Below are 23,235 nucleotides of genomic sequence, written 5' to 3' on the forward strand. Positions count from 1 at the left end.
ATTTTTTGTTGATAATTCCATGTTAGTCATCCTTGTCTGCAGACTTCTGATGTTTGAATTGAACAAGTAACTGGAAAAGCAAAATATTATTCAATACACAAATAATATATTATGAAAATATATTATTTTTGAGATGATACATCACTTCCTCACACAGAATAACTTTTTCTCTCATGTATCTCATGAGATTTGAATGTTGCTAGTAATTAGCTCACTTCGAACTAAATGGTATGTTTAACTTGAACTGTGCTAATGTATGGTGACATCATTATGCAATGATAGCCCTCTACCAGTAAGAAGATGACACAACCTCCTTGTGTAATAACTCTCCATTAAGCACTTGCACATAAGATAACTTTACTCTTTTCCTCAGCATTGTCTGGAATAGGTGTGTTTTTAAAATGATTAATGAGTTACATGAGATTGGGGTAGATTTTAAAACATAAAATTCATTTAAGTTTTTTTGGTTTGTTTTGTTACAAGAAAAGATTTTTTTCTTACCTATTTTGAATTCCTTCATTATTTTTTTCATTGGTTTAGCTTTTTTGCACGGAGGTTTTCAAGTGTTTTCCAAAACTCGACTCACTGGAGACTCAGACTGAAATGACTAGACATCAATCCTTGTTTTCTACTGTAATTTTATCATCTTTATCAATTCCATTATTCTATTTCTAGGCCTGCTGAATCTACATCTCCTTTTTCCACCCAGATTTCTGGCTTTCTTCTTCCCATCTTCCTAGTTCTTGATGCCCAGGTCATTGCTCATCTCTTCAGTGAATCTTGTCAGTGGCTACTCTGTCAGGCCTTGCTCTTTGGAGATCCTTCTGTTTGTCTTAACCAGCCTTTGGTTTTCATTGTTGTTGTATAGATGGGTTACGCGCAGGTTCTTACTTGCAGCTTATCCTCCTATTTCTTCTCACCTCCTTATCTTTTTTGATTACTTTCCTCTTATTTCTGTTCCTTTTATCCTTAGTATCTTAAAAATGTCATTAAAGTGTTTATTCCTCTAATCTTTTGGTAGTACCAAAAGGAATAGAAACTAATGTCTGGCTATCAATCTGTCATCTTTCAACTGGTTTATTTTTATCTCTTGTATCTATATGGAAGGATTCTTTCCACCCAGATCATGATTGACTAAGGTAGATGTTTTGGATACCTTTTTACATATTCTGATTATTCTGTCCTCCAGACATTTTCTTTATTTTATATATTTGGATCACTCCTTCCAGTACTGTGTTCATCCTTTTGCATCTGCATCTTCTCTCTTTGAGTCATGTGACACTTGCCTATCTTGTTCACAAACTGAAGCTGAGATTTCTTTATAACTTGGATTGTTGATTTCTCTTTGTCCCTTCTTAATAAGACTCAGGTATGACACCTGTATTCTTCTGCAGGAGGCTGCTTCTCTGAGCTAACTTCTTAAGTTTTTTTTCACACTCACCTTATATTTGGTACATCTGGGCAAGTTCTTTATTTCCAATTTCAATGTATCTCAGCTTGCACTGCTTTGTTTGTGAGCAGTGAATGTCCAAGGTTTGTGCTCCTCTTTCAAACCTTGTGTGTAAGGTTTTTTGCTTTTTGAAACTTTGGCTTCCCTTGAAGGACTCATTCATGTCCAAAGTCATGAAGTCATTCAGAAAAGCACCTGTGAGGAGACAGAGCTCTGATCAAGAGGAGACAAGATAATGGAATACCTACTGTGGTGTAGGCATCGTTGAGCTACTACATTCTTGAGGATAGGAGGTACACAATCAAAAACCATAGTTCATGTGAAAGGTTCCACTGCAAGAAGCACCTGTTGTATGGTCAAACTGAATGAGTGCTTCAAGGGAAGCCAAAGTTCTATACACACCTTAATCTTTGAACTTCTCACCATCCATCAAGTTATTGCCCCTCTTCTCATGAATTGGTTGGCTTTACTCTGACCATTCCACTCATGGATTGGTTGGCTTTACTCTGACCATTCCACAATCATTTTTTTATATCAACAGTCAGGGGTTACATGTTTTCCATGCATTGGGCCTGCTATTGTTTGGCTTATTCCCTTAAGGTTCATCTCACTGCTCTTCATGTGCCACAGATGCTGAACTAGGAGGCTGATTGTGTTTCTCATCCTGATATAATCCCAACCACAAAATTGCCTCTCTACTTTCAAGTTTTCTGTTGGGCTCACTCTTAGTTCAGAATGCCTCTCATCCATGTCTTTATCACTCTTAACACCAAACTTCCCCTATTCTGTTCTCCAGTTCCTCAAATTTTGGCCCTGGCAGTTGGTACTTTCATCTAGAACTGAACTTACCTTTTTTTGTATGCATGTTTTCTTATTCCTTTTCTTCCTTGTGATTTCAACATTTATTGTTGGATCATATGGGTGGTGCTGGCTCAACCTTGATTTGGATCATATGGGTGGTGCTGACACAACCTTGATTTGGATCATATGGGTGGTGCTGGCACAACCTTGATTTCTTCTGGTTCATCACTTGGTATCCATACCTCCTCTTTATGTCCTATTTCCAATTTCTCTTGCTCCAACTATGTCTGTCTTTCACCTAAGAGTGTTGACAATCCATCTTCATGTAAGAAACTTATTCAGTCCATTGCCTACAGGACTTCACTCTCTGATTGTGTAGCCTTTTTCTTTTCCTATTCCTGCTCTTGTTTAACTCTTATTTTTTACTCATTATAGTTTCCTTGTTATAACTTTTTAATACAGTATGTTTGGCAAACTTTCAAAAAAGTAACATCAGTGTACACGAAAATAACTGATTTTTGAAGAAGTAATTTTACTAAATTTATATGTGAATATATTAATAATTTTTTATTAGACTGATTGCAATGTAAATTTTAAGTTAAGATTAAAACTATTTTTCTCAAAATCACAAATTTAATTTGTGTAACCTTTAAATCCTACTAAATAAATATAAACCTTTTTTTCAATAAAAACTTAATTTGTTATTATCTCTTCCCTAACAGTATTGATTCTTCAGCCACTAGACAAATCATCAAAGTATGATGAAAAGTTATCAGAAATAGAATGAGCAGCTGTGGCCTCTTTCTTTATTATTGGTCACAAATTTTCAAAGTGTTACTCTTGAGAGTTTGAACTGCTAAACATCACACATTTTCTGTGTTTATTTTACTGTCAGTGAAAGAAGTAGAATTCTGCTGAATGTAAAATAAAAAATTGGTACTTGTTTCATTAGAATATTTACTTGATACCATAATATAATACTCTTGAAAACAATATAGCACATGCAAAGAAATAAGCCAAATGGCACATGATCCAAGAACAAGATATGGAATTTATTAGCTTATATATCCAACAATGTTTACAATGAGAGTTTCCCACTGTATTAAGCCACTGATTCACCATCTTTCTCTGAAGCCATGTTGTCTTTTCCTTCATGCCTATGGTCACCATCATTCAGATATTCTATGCCATCGATGGTTCCTGTACTTTTTTACATCATGCTTACTTCACTATCAAGAGCTGAACTTTCTTACAAAGTCTACAATCTGTTATGGAAGGTGATGGTTCTTCTCTATTTCGTTATATTAGATTCAACAACTGTCTCACTGTTTTCCATCTCATTTTCACCAGTCCTTATATGAGATTTTTCAGGTTGGCATGTGGATGAATCCACTTACATTCATCTCTAATTACCTTCATTATCTAGCTGTTTCATTTCATTCATGATTGCTGTTTCCTCCAACTACTGTACTTTAGTGAAACTGAATACAGCACATTTTCTTTTTTATCACCTTTTTCCTTTTTTGGGATCCAGACTGATGGTGCTTCCAAGATGTACATACTGCCCCAGATCTACATCAGGCAAGGGGTAACAGAAATTGCTCAAATCATCCACCCTATCTCTGCCAGTGTGCACTATTGAGATGAGGTGTTCCACAGGACTATTATAAGTATTCTTGTGGTATTCAGATATCTCAGTTGTCCAATCAAGACTATACGATATTATGAGCTATTATGGAAAAAGCTAGCCCCGGTGAAGTGACTGCACACATCTTTGGCTCATACTTTCCATTGCACAACCTCCCACAAATATCCTTCTAGCAGGTGTATGATGGGGATCTGGTCACTTCTTTTGGTGTCCCCTTCTTCAAATAGAGTATAGTTGACCCTTGCCACAAACCTGTTCCTAACCACTGAGATTGTGGACCTTAGAGAGTTCCTTACTGACAGTGTACAGTAAAGTATGGTGGTAAGTAGTTGTATCACTGTCTGCATATTGTGAGTTACCCTTCAAACAGCTAGTTTCCCCTCCTCCTTGTCACTGACCTGTTCCTAAAGATTGTGGACCTTAGAGAGTTCCTTACTGACAGTGTACAGTACAGTATGGTGGTAAGTAGTTGTAGCACTGTCTGCATATTGTGAGTTACCCTTCAAACAGCTAGTTTCCCCTCCTCTTTGTCACTGACCTGTTCCTAAAGATTGTGGACCTTAGAGAGTTCCTTACTGACAGTGTACAGTACAGTATGGTGGTAAGTAGTTGTATCACTGTCTGCATATTGTGAGTTACCCTTCAAACAGCTAGTTTCCCTCCTCTCTTGTCACTGACCTGTTCCTAAAGATTGTGGACCTTAGGGAGTTCCTTACTGACAGTGTACAGTACAGTATGGTGGTAAGTAGTTGTATCACTGTCTGCATATTGTGAGTTACCCTTCAAACAGCTAGTTTCCCCTCCTCCTTGTCACTGACCTGTTCCTAAAGATTGTGGACCTTAGAGAGTTCCTTACTGACAGTGTACAGTACAGTATGGTGGTAAGTAGTTGTAGCACTGTCTGCATATTGTGAGTTACCCTTCAAACAGCTAGTTTCCCCTCCTCTTTGTCACTGACCTGTTCCTAAAGATTGTGGACCTTAGAGTTCCTTACTGACAGTGTACAGTACAGTATGGTGGTAAGTAGTTGTATCACTGTCTGCATATTGTGAGTTACCCTTCAAACAGCTAGTTTCCCCTCCTCTTTGTCACTGACCTGTTCCTAAAGATTGTGGACCTTAGGGAGTTCCTTACTGACAGTGTACAGTACAGTATGGTGGTAAGTAGTTGTATCACTGTCTGCATATTGTGAGTTACCCTTCAAACAGCTAGTTTCCCCTCCTCCTTGTCACTGACCTGTTCCTAAAGATTGTGGACCTTAGAGAGTTCCTTACTGACAGTGTACAGTACAGTATGGTGGTAAGTAGTTGTATCACTGTCTGCATATTGTGAGTTACCCTTCAAACAGCTAGTTTCCCCTCCTCCTTGTCACTGACCTGTTCCTAAAGATTGTGGACCTTAGAGAGTTCCTTACTGACAGTGTACAGTACAGTATGGTGGTAAGTAGTTGTAGCACTGTCTGCATATTATGAGGTACTCTTCAAACAGCTAGTTTCCTCTCTTTCTTTTTATTTAAATCATGTAGCATCACTGAATTAAGTAAAGTGATTTATTAATCAAGTGAACTTAGTGTACATGATGTTTGGTGGTCAGTCTTAGAGTTTAAGTGATTTATATGTCTTTACAAAACAGCTACAGTGAACCGAATTGCAGCAGTTGGTGCTGCTGGCTGGATAGCTTCCCTCTGATCAGTAGCTCAAAATTACCTGAACTCGAAGGTACTTTCACCTGATATAATGACCCATTTTGTGTATAAGTTATCATTAAGGTTGGTAACCTCAGTTATGTTCATTAAGCAAGTGTAGAAACATACTGATTCACTCATTTCAGTCTCTTGTTTTCTCTGTGATTGAAGAAGAAATATTGTATGATTTTATGATTTGTTAAAGTTTCATAAACCTAAATCAAAATTAATGATAATGAACTACCATCCTATGTAGTTAAATACAGATTTGAATATTTAATAGTTTTTAAAATATTATAGATTAGGTTATGAGATATTCTTGGTGGATAATTGATTAATTATTATAGTTTGATACCATTTCAGTAATTTATATAATAAAACTTCCTTACAGTTTTTGATTAAATAATTTTTACAATCAATAATAAATCTAAGATATTACAGTTTCCTCATTCAATTTCCACAAGGTTACCAAACAGTCTTAGTTGTTGATTTGGACATTCTTTTCAACAAGCTATCTATTCTATTGTTTCACTTAACATATAATGAATCATTTGTATTGGTTTTACAAGTGTTTCTTGATGCACAAGATAAAGAATGTTTTACAACATACCTAGGATTATCATAGTTTATAATAGGGTTTGCACAGGAATTTCATAAAAAGTCTAATAAAACATGCAGCCAAAAAACATTTTAAAAAGCAGACTTATGAAACAAGACCTGTTATCTCAATGACTAAGGAGCTAAAATTTTGATGACAGCAAAAAAGTTGAATCCCAGTTTGTCAGACTAAATTGAAAATTCCATTTGTTTTTTATATTATTATATTTATTCATATTATTATTCGTTCAAAAGCCTATAAAACAGCAGCTATGAATTTTATATGCAAAAACGGCTCGTTTGGGTTGAGAAAATATTTTACATAGAAGAGCGAACAGCAGCTATGAATATTTTATTCAATACTGAGCAAACCTACTAAATGAATTATTGCACAGGTCATACAACTATTTTTATGATAAATCTTGAAAGAGAAAGGAAGATTTTATCTGTTTTTCCATTATTACCAGCAAACTTTCTCTTCAAAACCATTCAAGCATTGAAGCCTGCACAAAAAACAGGTATACTGTGCCAAAGTATGTGCACAGCTACCAAACAAACTCTTGAAAGGTTGTAGAGCTGTTTTAAGTGGATTCTTGAAAGTCAAGATATCCACTCTTGAAATTTTTATAAGTTCTTCTTTGTTGCCAACATAAGCTTTTCAAAGTCATTCAAGCATTGCAGAAATGTAGAAGCTATTTAAACACCATTATACTAGTCGGAAATGATTCATTTTACGACAGTAAACAATGTGTATATTTAGAACAGTTTCCAACTTTATCATTGCTGATTATAGTTTTACAAGCTTTTACAGAAAAAAACTTCAACAAATATTTTATTGAAATCTGGACAGTAATAATGAGTTCAAGTTGATTATGTTTTAGAGTACTTTTAAAATTAATTTAAGTGTCGTTGCCTTTAAGAACATGGTGTTTTACTAATGTGCATTAATCAGGAAATAATTTGTGCAACTTATAGCACATTAATTATAAACTACTATATTGATTATTTATCATTTCTCATGTTCACTGTTCTTCATTGTTTATTGTGTTTACTATCGTACTTTACACTGCTGGCCAAAATCTTAAGTCCAATGAATATAAAGAAAAAATACGCATTTTGCATTGTTAAACTCAACCACTTATTTGATTAGAGCTTCTAAAGATGAAAATAAGAAAAGGGAAAATAATAATAAAAAACGTTTTTTTACATTTACTAGGGAAATTGTGAACACTATGAAATTCGCCTAAATACTAGCTGGTCAAAAGTTTAAGGCCATACTGAAACAAAGCATTAATCGGTACATACATAACGAAATTTGTCATTTGTGTTGTCAGCATCCCCCACTGACATCTCCTGTGTTACATTGGGTAAAAGCATGGTAAAGGCTAAAAGTTGACATAGTTTAAACATGGCAGAATTGTCGAGCTGCAAAAGCAAGATCTCTCTCAATGTGCTGTGGCTGGTGAGATTGGGCATAGCAAAACTGCTGTTATAAATTTTTTAAAACACCCTGAGGGGTACGGAACGAGAATTTCAAATGGTCAGCCCAATACACTTTCGCCAACATTGAGCAGGAGGATTCGACAGGTTGTCTGGCAAGACACCAGTCATTTGTCGAAATAGATTAAGGCCCTTATGGATGCAGAATGCAGCTCAAGAACAATAAGACAGCATCTATAAGAGAAAGGCTTTAAAAACCGTAAACGTCTTCAAAGGCCACACCACGAAACAGCTTGGTTAAACTTTGCTGACAAGCACCAAACATGGGACGTAGAAAAGTGGACGAAGGTTTTGTTCTCTGATGAGAAATAATTTAACCTGGATGGTCCAGGTAGCTTCCAATGTTACTGGCACGATAGGGATATCCTACCGGAGACATTTTTTACATGACACAGTGGAGAAGGTTCCATCATAATCTGGGGTGCTTTCTCCTTCCATGGAACAATGGAGCTTCAGGTTAAACGTGGGCATCAAACAGCAGCTGGCTACATTGTTATGTTGGAGAGACCATCCTTATTGACTAAAGGTCCTCGCTTGTGTGGAAATAACTGGATATTTCAGCAGGACAACGCTGCAATCCACAATGCCCGCAGGACAAAGGATTTTTTCATGGCAAATAACGTGATTCTTTTGGACCATCCAGCATGTTTGCCCGAACTGAATCCCATTGAAAATGTTTGGGGGTGGATGGCAAGGGAAGTCTGTAGAAATGGACATTAACAGTGCATGATCTTCGTGAAGCCATCTTCACCACTTGGAATAACATTCCAACCAACCTTCTGCAAATGCTTATATCGACCATGCCAAAGCAAATGTTTGAAGTTATTTTCAATGATGGCTATGCAACTCACTACTGAGACCTCTTGTTGGGCATTTCCTACCCTGTTTAGGACTTCTTTTTGGTATGGTCTTAAATATTTGACCAGCTAGTATTTAGGCTAATTTCATAGTGTTCATATTTTCCTTATTAAATGCTAAAATGTTTTATATTTTTTTCCCCTTATTTTCATCTTTCGAAGCTCTACTCAAATAAATGGTTGAGTCTAACAATGCAAAATGCATATTTTTTCTTTATGTTCATTGACCTTAAGATTTTGGCCAACAGTGTATCTTTATGTAGTTTACTGCTACTATTTCAATGAGTTTTCAGACAGTAGGTGATTCCCATAGAAGCTTTCTTTACTGTTGTGAGTGACAGTTTATTCTACTGATTGTCATACGTTGCTGAACTTATAAATGAATATTTTATCATTATTCATACTTTTCTTTTACAAGAATACAGCTAAGTCAGATAGATATTTTGCACCAAAACTTAGATATACTGTAAGAAATGCTACAGATGTTCTTGATCTGTTTAAAAATTTGATCATTGTTTCACTCAAAGCTGATTTACCAGGGCATAAATACATAATATATGAATGTTGTTGTAGGTGGCTGCCTTAGTACTTGATGCTTGTTAACTACAGGTTTACTTTAAACCTCAAACTTAAAGCCACCTGGCTCAGTGAATAATGGTTGGGAGGGAAAGAAAACAGTGTGGTAAAAAACAGTTGAAAAATATGTGTCATTCAACTGAATATATACATACATGTATGTAAGTTGAAATTTATTCTCCATAAATGAACTAAAAACATAAAAAATAATTAATAATTGGTAATTTTAAAATGGAAATAAGACTCATCAAATAAAAGAAATTTGATCAAAAAGTAGATATTATAGTTTAAAGCCTACAATTAGAGACTAAAAAAAAGTAAACAAACTAAGCTGGAAATATTTTAATGTATTAAAAATAGGAATTTGTAACTTGACAAAATATTGTACATGTTACTTCCAGCCTGATGTACACATTTTTTACAATCTGTTTTATATCTTGTGGAAATAATCTACATATTATTTCCAGCCTGGTTTGTTTACTCTTTTTTTTCAAGAGTTCTTAGTTGTAGACTTGAAAATATAATCTCTGCTATTTAATTCAACTTGTTTCTTTACTTTTTGTGTGTTTTCTGTTTCTATTTTTAACTACCTTGTAAACATTTATGTTTATAGAAACATTTACAGGAAATTATTAGCAACTCTAATTATACAACTGTTTAAAAAACCAGACAAACAAAAAACATCATACTTTTTGTAATGCATAGACTATTAGAACACCAATAAATTATTTCTAAATGATTATTGCTGCATATTATTTTAAACAAAAGATAAACAAAGTACTTACTGGGCTAAGAAATAGAAGTAATAATTACAATCCATAACTATTAGCAGAGAATTAGTTTATTACATATATTAATTTGGTATACTAATTCATACAGTCATGACTTGTCCTAAGCATTCTCTACTTAAGGTTATTTTTTTTTCTTCTAGGGTGATGGAATAGCTTTAAACATCCTTGAGAAAGAATTAGAAACTATCCATTTGATTCAACAAACTTTTCCTAGTTTAGCATCTGTGCCTGTTGTCAATGAGTAAGCATAATAATAATTATTATTATTATTAATAATAGGATTATTCTGTAATACCTGAATCATTTTAAGGTTTATTTAGTTTTTAGCTGTTAAAAGTGTTTTGTTACTACTCATAACGTTAACCATTGTTAGCTGTTAAAAGTGTTTTGTTAACTCATAACGTTAACCATTGTTAGCTGTTAAAAGTGTTTTGTTACTACTCATAACGTTAACCATTGTTAGCTGTTAAAAGTGTTTTGTTACTACTCATAACGTTAACCATTGTTAGCTGTTAAAAGTGTTTTGTTACTACTCATAACGTTAACCATTGTTAGCTGTTAAAAGTGTTTTGTTAACTCATAACGTTAACCATTGTTAGCTGTTAAAAGTGTTTTGTTACTACTCATAACGTTAACCATTGTTTGCTGTTAAAGCTGTTAAATAGTGTTAACCATTGTTAGCTGTTAAAAGTGTTTTGTTACTACTCATAACGTTAACCATTGTTAGCTGTTAAAAGTGTTTTGTTACTACTCATAACGTTAACCATTGTTAGCTGTTAAACGTGTTTTGTTACTACTCATAACGTTAACCATTGTTAGCTGTTAAAAGTGTTTTGTTAACTCATAACGTTAACCATTGTTAGCTGTTAAAAGTGTTTTGTTACTACTCATAACGTTAACCATTGTTAGCTGTTAAAAGTGTTTTGTTAACTCATAACGTTAACCATTGTTAGCTGTTAAAAGTGTTTTGTTACTATTCATAACGTTAACCATTGTTAGCTGTTAAAAGTGTTTTGTTACTACTCATAACGTTAACCATTGTTAGCTGTTAAAAGTGTTTTGTTAACTCATAACGTTAACCATTGTTAGCTGTTAAAAGTGTTTTGTTACTATTCATAACGTTAACCATTGTTAGCTGTTAAAAGTGTTTTGTTACTATTCATAACGTTAACCATTGTTAGCTGTTAAAAGTGTTTTGTTACTATTCATAACGTTAACCATTGTTAGCTGTTAAAAGTGTTTTGTTACTATTCATAACGTTAACCATTGTTTGCTGTTAAAAGTGTTTTGTTACTACTCATAACGTTAACCATTGTTAGCTGTTAAAAGTGTTTTGTTACTACTCATAACGTTAACCATTGTTAGCTGTTAAAAGTGTTTTGTTACTATTCATAACATTAACCTTTTTTAGGTGTGCACTGAATAAATATCCAAACATTTTAACATCTGACATGCTATAATAACAGACATTTAACATTTGTGTAAATGCTGAAGCTAATGTTTTATAATATGAGCTTTCATATAGTGAAGAAAATCTCAAATATTTGAACTTGTGTGTGTAGACATTTGTCATAAAACATTTATTCTTTAAAAATGTTCCTATGAATTCACTTGATTGACAGAATATTTGGGTGGCATTACCCACCCTGTCTCAACAACCATTTGAGCTTCATATACCATGTATTACCTTTCCTTTAATGGATAGTGTTGTTGTTTGTTGCTAGCATGCTCTACAATTCTTTTACCAGTTGTATGCTGATCATTTGTTTTGTTCTGTTAGACCAGGAGGTTTAATGTGGCTCATTCAACCTCCTTTTGTGGTGATATATTTGACTCTGTGTTCTTTGGTATCCTTTAGCTTCCTGAGATTTTCCACAATTTCTTAGAGATGGAATTTCAGTTAGGCCAGATTATATATTTTGGACTTTACAAGTGAGGAATATTCTGAGTTACATATCATCAGATTCAACAAACTTGTCTTTCGCTGCCCAGTTAATTTATTCACTGGAGCATATTTTTGACCAATATTTGGACTTCTCCCAATGCTTTTCTCTCATATTCTTCACATGATTTGTCATTTTTCTTCTAGGGTTTTCCACTAACTCCTCATGGTCATCTTAACAACATCTGCTAGATTTTAAGGAGGAGGATATACTTTTTTCATCATCTTGTTTCTCTTTATTTTCCAGGATCTGTTAAATATCATTTTCACTGGATTCCATCTGTTGCAAGTGCTGAGACAGGTGTGCTTTTATCAATCCAACTTTGCACTAGCAACCAATCCGATTATTACTAATAGTTGCAACAGGCACTGTATAAATGAGATGTTTCCGTAAGACCAACCATCCAGGAACTTACCATATGATATTATAATACAATTGTGGACTTTCATGAGTAAAGCTGAAGGGATATCTGTCTGTCCTTCATGAGTAAAGCTGAAGGGATATCTGTCTGTCCTTCATGAGTAAAGCTGAAGGGATATCTGTCTGTCCTTCATGAGTAAAGCTGAAGGGATATCTGTCTGTCCTTCATGAGTAAAGCCGAAGGGATATCTGCCTGTCCTTCATGAGTAAAGCTGAAGGGATATCTGTCTGTCTTTCATGAGTAAAGCTGAAGGGATATCTGTCTGTCCTTCATGAGTAAAGCTGAAGGGATATCTGTCTGTCCTTCATGAGTAAAGCTGAAGGGATATCTGTCTGTCCTTCATGAGTAAAGCTGAAGGGATATCTGTCTGCCCTTCATGAGTAAAGCTGAAGGGATATCTGTCTGTCTTTCATGAGTAAAGCTGAAGGGATATCTGTCTGTCCTTCATGAGTAAAGCTGAAGGGATATCTGTCTGTTCTTCTCAATCATCAGATTTAATCAATTCTGATTGGTTTGTTTCTAAAACTTTAAGGAACTTGGTTTACCTATTGTACTGTTTCCAGAACACTGTTCCTCAGTACTCTCCAATGTACAATACCTTCCTCAGATTCTACTAGTGGAACTAAGAAGTCACCACCACACCTAATTTCTAGTCACTGAGGTGGTGGAATAAGGCTTTTTGTTAATGTATTCTCCCACTCAAGAATTTGGGGACCCTCCTGTCCAGGTCCCTGGATGTTTTTCCCAGATGTCAGTAGGAGTGGCTGTGCTATCCAGTAGGGATGTACATAGCCATTTTTTTTTAATCAATGCCAGTTTAGTATATTGTTGATGGAAGGGAAGTTCACTGTTTCATCAAAATTCCAAATGCAAAATAGTCTCATCCTCGTTGAGCACAGTGTTCTGCACCCTCTCCATAATTCTGGGAGCAAGTGGAATGCTCTTTGTCCATATGTTTGTGGAGTGACAATGAATGTTAATAATTCCAGACTGAGTTAGTTTTGTTCTTTTGATTGAGTAAGGCACATATGATCCCATCATTCCAAGCCTGGAGTATTGCCTTTCTGGCTTCTTCAGGGTTAGGAGAGTTTGTCTACTTTGGTTTTGTTTAGTTTCTCTTTGTTATTATGGTGGTTTATAATGCATCACTCCGTGGCTAAAGGTTAGGATCCAATCAAATACATACTTATATCTCACACAGCAGTCCAAATGCTCTAGCCACCAATATGATATAGGACCAAGACCCCATTCATTCAAACCCCAATTTGTGGAACCTCAGCTATCTGGTTGGGGCTGGTTTATGGTTTCTTTCCACCCTTGATACATGAGCTAAGTTTAAGGTGAAGAACACACCTGTTCAAGATGTAATGTGGTTCCTCCATCTGTGTGTCACTCTTTTCTGGGCAGGTACTTTCTGTATGGATAATGCCAACCCCTCCACCTTCTCATTGTAGGATTCTAGCCATAGTATCACTTGATAACAAGTATATTTGGAAGTTAACATCTTCCTCAATTGGAAATGTGTTTTCAATATATCTTCTGACTCCTACTTTTCACCCCAACAAGAACTCATGATGGGATGCTATCAGTCTCAATGAAGAGATAAAATTATCTAAGTGAGGTGTTTATTTGGCTCAAGGATAGAGGGCACATTGACAGAGGTGAAGTGATTTGCAAAATTAGGTATTGGCAAGGGCATTCAAATGGCATATAAAAGATTAGAACATGCAAGACCAGTGCTTGGATAGGCAAAGGCAACATCAAAGAATAGCTGTAGTGTTGTCAGAGGTAACTGTTACTGGAAATACATTTTTAGTTTAGGAAAATGTTAACTTCCATACTGGAATATATTAATATAATTGACCTCATATTGGAATACATTAATGCAGTTGACTTTATATTGGAATATATTAATATAGTTGATTTTGTACTGGAATATATTCAAGATTGATTGCGTACATAAACACACTAATATAGTAAGTTGTGTAGTGGAATATATTAAAACAGTGGATTGTGTACTTGGAACCACTGATAAAGTAGATTGTATATTGGAATATGCTGCTATTGTAGATCATGTACTTATAATACAGTAATATACACTAACATGATAGGTCATATGTTGTAATACACTAATGCAGTATGTTGTGTACCTGAAATCACTTGTATGATAGATTGTATACTGGAATAAATAAGTACATTTTGATGTTATAGTGAAGCCGATCCTTTGGTTGGATGGTCTAAACCTTTGCTGTGGCGAGCAGATGCAACTTATGGAGCTCTTGTTGCAAAGGTAATGTCTTCAAAATATTAACAGTAATGCTAATGAAAAGTCAAACTAAACCACAAAAATAGAAGTTCTACTCTATTTTTTATACATTCACATCTTGAATACATTGTGGTTTCATATGTAATGTTGTTTAGTAAAACTGTTTTCTAAACTCAGTAGTATATTTTTAAAATAATATAAAGGTAACATTAACTTCTGTAAGACAGTATGTTGTAAACAGAATTTCATGCTGTTCTCAACACATTCATAGCATGTTTAATCACAACACATTTTTGTGTCTCAGTGTATTTAATGTAAAATCTGTAACATGAAATATTGAGCATTAAAAAAGTTTTCCTTTTACTATAGTTGTTAATATAAAATAAGTTAGAATTAATGTAATGAATGTTTATTAAATAAACATTAATAAATGTTTAATAGAAATTGTCAAACAAGCAAGCTTTTTTAGACCTGAATACTGCAATGAACTCTTTGATACATTATTACATTAACCATGTAATAATAAAAACAGTTTCAACATTTAGTTGTTTTTATAACTACTATATTATTAGTTTAAGAAATTTCGTAGACTGATACCATTTGTTTATGATTTGGGATAATGTTTTATAAAGAAAATATGTAATTCGTCACTTATCATTCCTCAAAGAGTAATTGGTCACTTATCATTCCTCAATGAGAAGACTAACTAATTAAAGAATAATCTTAAATCACAGAGCGAAGTTGCATGCTCTAATTATCTTTTTTTTTCAGGTAATAGGACAACATATCCAAACATTTGTTGAAAATCAAAAAATGCCATTGTGTTCCAAGTGCCATTATAAACTCCTTAGTAATGACAATGCTTTTCTCAGTTTTTTCCTCATCAATTCGAACAACGAACTTTGTTGGCTAGGTTCCAAATGAACAACACTGCACCCCCACATGTTCAGTTCTTCAAAAAACCTGTATATGCTGTGACTGGCATACTGGGAAAGTTAGGGGAAACACTGTTGAATTACAAGCTATCACGTCAAGGTATTTTTAAGTTTTAGTGTAAATTTTATTACCTAAAGTGCTATATAGTTAAACCACATTTTTTAACATGAACAGCACTTGATTGTCGTATTAGATTTATTTATATATAGGAAAATTCATATAATCATTATGAAGTGTTATCAAATTTTAATACATAATTTATGTAAATAGCTATTTGTTTAATATATGAAGAAAACCTTTGATGTCCAAAAGCAGTTGATTAGTTTTATGGTAGGTTTATGCATACATACAAGGTATCTACACTTAACTGAGTGTTATCTAATAAAATTGTACTTACCTCCTCTCACAAAAAGCTTTCTCAATTTATACTCACATTTACTCTCATTTACATTAACATGAGGTATCTGTGTGCTAACATGTGAATGATTATGTAGCAACCCTCCACCAGTAGGAATTTGGCACTGTAACTAGTGCCCATCTAATCTTGCAGCTGTTAACCACTTCTCGATTGTGAATCTTTCTGAATAGACATGTTTTTGCTCACAATTTGATTAACTTATCCACAGGTATTTCTACCTCAGTATTTGCTATTTAACTTATTTATTGGCTCTCCTTTTTTTCCTCATGAGATTTATGAACTTGCAGTTTCAAGTTGTCACCACTACAACTGCTGCAGTGTATTATACTGACACATTCACTGAGTCACAGCACCAAGTATTGACCCATGTAGTACATCAGGAGTTAACCAGCTTCATGAAACATTCAGAGCCATCTGATGATTGTTCTTTCATTCCTGCTTAAGGTTTGAGTAAATGGAAAGACAAGGATTTGATCATACCTTTCCTGGATATTCCTCTCACTCGTGTAGTTTTCAGGAAATTTCACAGATATCTTTCTCCTTTTAAGAAATTAACTGATCAGGTACATTCTGAATTGTGCTCATCTCCTCTTTCCTGTGGTTACACCTATCTCACAGAAGAGCCATTTGTTTATTACATAATGTTTCTTCCCTCACTGGATATGGAGGTTTATGTGATTCATGGTGGGTATTAGGGTGCTTCAATTCCAACAAAGCATACATGATCATGTTTTTCCTTAATATCATTCTGTTTGTCATATTTGGACTTGTAGTGTTTGGAGTTACTTCTTCCTTTGTTAGGCCCGGCATGGCCAAGCGTGTTAAGGCATGCAACTCGTAATCTGAGGGTCGCGGGTTTGCATCCCCGTCGCGTCATATTGTCAGAATAGAGTTACAACACACTTAGTGTGAGTCACCAATTATTAACAACATTTACAACCATTACCTCAACACCAACTATTTAAAAATAGCGATATCTAAAATTGTTTTAGCATTTTGTAGCAATTTTCAACTATAAGACATACTGGAAACTAAAATTAACTATTTTTTAATTTTGTAGCAACATCAAAACTAGTTGAAATCTTAAATTAAGTATTCCTTTACATTTTAACATAACATAATGTTTAGAGAAAACAAAGTACCCACAGGTTAGCTTGGGTTATCATATTCTTTAAACTAAATTAAAACTATTAAAAAAAAATTAAAACCTCGGTGTGGATTTCTGTATGCGGTAAGGGGACCTCCCAGGGAAGGTTCTGTTCTTTCAGTTTAACTCCTTTGCGTGGTGGTCCATGAAGGGGAGGAGAGGATCCTGATGATTTAAGGGTCCAACCCTAACACACCACTTTGGCCTTGAATTCCTGTAGATGGGGATGGTCTTGTGGTGCCCCCCCTAGGGTCAATCAGCTGGTCCACTTGAGCTAGAGTCAACCAAGTACCAGTGTTGGATGGTCTCAACAGGTGTTGTGGGCATTGTATCTGATGCTGGTGTTTAGGTATAGTCGTCACAAAACCCTAGTGCTGCTTCAGTGTCCTTGCTTGGCATTGAAGTGTGTCCCCTCATAGGGCTCCACGGTAGGTGGGGTCAGTGGGCACTGCAAAAATCTTTTTTTATTATGGATCCTCCAAATAAAAACTTAAATAAAATAGTGAAAAACAGTCCATAGGTAAACGACCACATCTTGAAGATTCTGAGCAGCAATCTTCAACATCTGTAACATCTGTACCTCATTTTTTTATACTATATTATTTTTCAGACAAACATTTAGAGCAGATATCTCCCTTTTTCATTCAGAAGGGACTAGAGAGACTTGCTGGTTCTCCAAAGTCAGTAAAAAAGCTTCACTCTGGTGACATATTGGTGGAAATATCCACATCTCAACACAGTGAACTCCTCTTGCATTCAAAGGTGAGTGGAGATATTCCCATTGAGGTTACACCTCATGCAACTTTGAATTCATCATGAAAAGTTATTGTTGAGAGGGATTTGAAGAACATCCCCGATTCAGAGATTCTCAATGGTTTCTCCACTCAATGAGTTTCTGCAGTGAGGCATATCTCCACTTGTAAAGATGGAATTATGATGCCGACCAGTGTTCTCATTCTAACATTTACATCACTATGTCCACCTGTCACCATCAAGGCAGGTTATCTTAACTGCAGAGTACAGTCATACATTCCAAACCCTCTCAGATGTTTCCAGTGTCAGCAGTTCAGTCACTCAAAAACACCATGTTGTCATTCCTTGATGCATGCTCCTTGAGGTGGCAAAGTCCACGATGCCTATGAGTGTGAAATGGACCTTTATTGCATCAAATGCAATAGCTCTCACCCATTCTACTTTCGTTCTTGCCCTAAATGGTTGAAGGAAAAAGAGGTGCAACATTGCAACATTTGAAAACAGTTCAAAACACTGCTTACCCTGAGGCTCGAAAATTGCTGTTCATCACTTCATCTCGGACATGTGCTGCTGCACTTTGTTCTGCTACTACATTGGGAGTGCAGATGGATCTCTCTCTGCCTCCAAGAGAATTGTTCTCAAACCAAATGAAAAGTCTTTTGACCTCCATGGTCAAAAAAGTTGATGAATCAACATCAACAGCCATCTCTATCCCTAACATAGATTCCAGCAAACCCAAAGGTCCACTTCCTTTGGTTCCAGGTACAGGCATTTCCTCAGGTACATCATCTTCTCCCACCCCAAGATGCAAAATGATCATTTGTTCACTTCCTCAGTCACTGGAATCCTCTTCCTTCAACAAAAACCTGCCCAATGGACCCAGGGCAGGGTCCATGGAGGTCAATAGACCTCCCTTGAATAAAGGCAATAAAGAAAAAAGACATGGTCATAAACAGAAGGGCTCTCCACCCAATTTGCCTACATATAAATAAAAATGGCCACCTTGACACAATGGAACTGTCAAGGTTTACATTCTAATCTAGATGAAATCAAAGCACTGATTGCTTCCTACCATCCTGTATGACTTTCCTTATGGGAAATATATCTGAAACCTGCCGATACAGTCGCCTTTCGACAGTTTTCTTTGTACAGAAATAACAGGCTGTGTGATGGACAAGTGCATAAAGGGGTGGCACAGTTGGTTGATCAGCATGTGTCCATGCTGTCTTTACCACTTGACACACCTTGGAGGCAGTAGTCACCCATATTTCTTTGGGTCATACCATCACTGTTTGTTCTCTTCACATGTTACCTGGAGAGAGCTGTGATCAATCAGACCATGATGCTTTCATTGAACAGTTACTGTCTCCATTTTTAATCCTGGGGGACTTTAATGTACATCATTCCCTCTGGGGAAGTGCCAATATTGATGGGAGGGGTTGCTATGTAGAGTGTATGCTCTCTGATCACAACCTTTCTATTTTAAATAGTGGTTCTTACACTTATTTTCATACATCTAGTCAGTCCTTTACTGCTGTTGATCTCTCACTTTGCTCACCTTCACTATTCTCCCACTTTTCATGGAGGGTTGACAATAACCCACGAGGCAGTGATCATTTTCCTATAATTTTAAGAGAGACTGCCACCAAATTCATGTGCTCTGGTGGAAGCTGGATCAAGCCAAACTGGCCCTTTTTCACTGCTCTTGCAGAACTTGATCCTGCCATCAATAGATGACTTTGTGGCAGCAGTAACTGACTGTATTATACAAGCAGCTGCTCAATGTATTCTTAAAACCTCAACATGTTTTCCACGATATCCTCGCCTATAGTGGAATCCTGCCTGCCACATGCATTGGAAGGATCTAAAACAAGCCTGGAATACTTTCCGTAGATATTCCACACACTCGAACATCATTGCTTTTCAGTGGGCCTGGGCACATGCTTGCTGGGTATGATGTCAAAGCCAGAAGGAATCTTGGATTAAGTTCACAACCACCATATCTTCTACCACCAGTTTTAAAGTCATATGGGACAAGATTTGATAGGTGAGTTGGCAGTATAATTCTGTCCCTCTTTTGATCTTGCTCTTTGATGGCCAGGAAGTAGCTGATACCCATAGCATCGCCTATATGCTATGTGAAAGCTTTTGCCAAGTATCTAGCACTTCTGCTTCATCCTTTACCTTCTTAGCCATCAAGATTCAGGCAGAGTGATCACCCCTTTCCTTTCAAGCAGATTGTGTCTATGACTATAATTGTCCCTTTACACTGGTGGAACTCAAACTGGTCTTTCATAAGTCTGGCAGTACATTGGTCAGACCTGATGATGTACACTATGAAATGCTGTGCCATCTATCTCCTGCTTCTCTTGCTATTTTTCTGATTGTTTTTAACTGGATCTGACAGAAGAATGTTTTTCCTGATGCCTGGCACCAGGCTATTGTCCTACCTTTCTCTGAGCCTGGGAAGGATCCCATGACTTCTTCAAATTACTGTCCAGTTGCTTTGATGAGCTGTCTCTGTAAGACCTTCGAGAGGATGGTTAATGCTTGTCTTGTTTAGTTCCTCGAATCAAACAACTTCATCTTGTCCACCCAGTGTGGGTTCCGACGACAGCACTTCTCCATGGACCATCTGATTTGACATGAAACATCAATCAGAAAAGCCTTTCTCAAACAACAACATCTTGTATCAAGATTCTTTGACATTGATAAAGCTTATGATACAACATGGAGGTATGACATTTTGCAAGACCTCCATTTATATGGGTAACATGGCCATTTGCCCATTTTTATAAAAGATTTTTTAATGGACAGGCGATTCCATGTTCTTGTGGGTTCAACACTTTCCCATTCTTTTCTACAGGAACTTGGAGTTCCTGATGGCTGTGTTTTGGTATCACACTTTTCAGTATAAAGATTAATGCCATCACTGAACAACTCCCTCTTCCTCTTGCAAATGAGTTCTATGTTGACAAATTTCACAATTCATGTCAGTCTTCGAACATGAAATATATTGAGTGGCAGTTACAGACTGCCCTCAATTGTTTACTGAAGTGGACCACAGCAAATGGTTTTAACTTCTCTCTCTCTCTAAAACCATTTGCATACACTTTTGCTGCCAACAGGGGGTATTAACCGTGATCTTGAACTCCGTATCAGTGAAGTTGTGTTACCTGTGGTCCTGAGACAAAGTTCTTGGGAATTATCTTTGACCGTAAGCTGACCTTTGTACCACATTTCAAAATCCATGGGTCAAATGTACAAGAGCACTGAACATCCTCCATGTCCTATCTTCTACTGCTTGGGGAGCAAATTGATGTTCTATGCCAAAAATATATCATGCTCTTACTCGATCAAAACTAGACTATGGATCACTGGTCTATGGCTCTTCCAGGACCTCAGCCTTAAAGATGCTGGACCCTGTTCATCATCATCAGGGATTTCGGCTCTGCACTGGGACTTTTTGCACTTCCCCAGTTCAGAGCTTATACAGAGTCTCGTGAACCTTCTTTCCTCCTCTGCCATTTGCAACTGTCTTTACTATATGCTTCGAAACTTTATTCCTTACCAAGGCATCCCACCTGAGGTTGTGTTTTCTTTCCTTGGTGGGTCATCCTTTTCAGAACAGATGATCTGCCATTGCTCCATTTAGCCTTCATATCCTGGAACAGTTGGATGAATTGGGTCTGTCTTTGGATAACATTGCTGTATCCACTGGTCAGCTCATCCCACCATGGCTTCTTATGGTCCCCAAATGTGACCTATCTTTAAGTCATCTGAGAAAAGCAGACACTCCCGATTGGAAATACTGTCTGTTATTTGCTGAACATCTTTTGAACCATCCTTCCATTTTTTTTTTATACAGATGGTTCAAAATCAGGTAACTGTGTGGGCTCTGCCATGGTTTGTTGTGGTTTGGTGGTTGTGTGCAGAATCCCCTCTATAGCTTCTGTGTTCACTGCTGAACTGTATGCCATTTCTCTTGCCCTGGATCACATAGAAGCGAAGCAGTACTCAAATTGCACTATTTATATTGACTCGGTTAGTTCACTACTGGCCCTAGAATTACTTCATGTTAGTTCTCACCAATACTGAAAACCAACTGGTCCATTCCTCTTTAACATCTACTTCTATTCAGTTTTTTTATATACCAGGCCACGTTGGTATTCTTGGCAACTAGCTCACTGACACCACAGCTAAATCTGTCTGATCTGGCACTATCACTACTATGCCTGTTCCATACATGGACTATGGTCCTATATTCAAGGCTCAGCTCCATGCCAGTTGGCAGTCGATTTTGAGTGAGAAACTTGAAAATGAGCTTTTCCAAATAAAACCCTCTATTGGACTTTGGCCATCTTGATTTCATAAGGATCGGAAGGAGGAAGTTGTTTTGACTAGATTATGCATTGGTCACAGTTTTTAACTCATCAGTTTATTTTATGTGGGGCTGATGCACTAATATGTTGTCTGTGTAACACTCAGGTCACAATAAGCCACATTTTACTGTCTTGCTGTCATTATGAATCTCAACAATGGCACCATTTTAAACATGTTTTGTACCAAGGTTTATCCATAACATTACACAGTGTTATTGGCAGTGGTGACACTGTTCACCCTAGAAATGTATTTAGTTTTTAAAGGCCATTAATATTTTTAATGCCATTTAAGTTGTTTTTTTTTAATTTATACATTAGACCTTTTTAAATGTGAACCTCTTTTAAGAATCAAAGTACATCTAGTTCGATTTGAAATTAGAAAATGGTGGTAATTTCAAATAACTCGAAACCAATACTGGAAAGGTCAACTTCAGGTGACTAATGGTGGTTTTTGAACTTACCTCTTAGTCTTCCTGGTGAGTTATGATAATTACAATTTTGCTGCAGAAAATCCTTTGCAACTTGTATTACTGTAGTTTTTCTCTTACCGCTATAGACTAGATATAAAAATTGGATTTAATACTATTTATGTTTGTAATTCAAAAATTTAACTTTATTTTGCTTTACCCTAATTTGCTTTTATGAATTTTAATAATTTTAACTTCTTACCAGATATTTGGCACAGATAACCTAGTTGCTTTGCACCACAAAACAGCAAACCAACCCTCACAACCAGCCCGTATCATTCATGTAGTTATCAAGCTTTCTATTATACCCACTCAAATGTGTTACATTTATAATTCAATTTATGATAAATCACATACATTACACTATGTAACACAAATTTTGCTCCTGGATTGTGTGTGTTTCTTTTTAGGCGAGTCATGTAAAATTGCTTTGTTGCATGATGATGCATTATGCAGCAAAATTCTCCAGCAATAAGAGTGCAACACACTTCCTTGTGAAAGTGCACCCTCTGTATTCTCACACAAAATACTCATGAGGTCACAAGACAAAATACAATGAGTGTGTGGGAAGGATGCATGCTAACATGTACAGAGTGAT

The 23,235-nt window shown here is 36.0% G+C and overlaps 1 protein-coding gene across 1 annotated transcript in view; it reads left to right on the forward strand.

Moving 5' to 3' along the window:
* Idua (alpha-L-iduronidase) overlaps positions 1-23,235 on the forward strand; it is a 165,373-nt gene that overhangs the window by 121,553 nt on the left and 20,585 nt on the right. The window contains 4 exon segments of the mRNA XM_076452166.1: positions 10,045-10,145; positions 14,480-14,558; positions 15,306-15,405; positions 15,408-15,569. Coding sequence (XP_076308281.1) covers positions 10,045-10,145; positions 14,480-14,558; positions 15,306-15,405; positions 15,408-15,569 — 442 coding nt within the window.

Source organism: Tachypleus tridentatus, chromosome 8 (genome assembly GCF_004210375.1).
Source record: "Tachypleus tridentatus isolate NWPU-2018 chromosome 8, ASM421037v1, whole genome shotgun sequence".
NCBI lineage: Eukaryota > Metazoa > Arthropoda > Merostomata > Xiphosura > Limulidae > Tachypleus > Tachypleus tridentatus.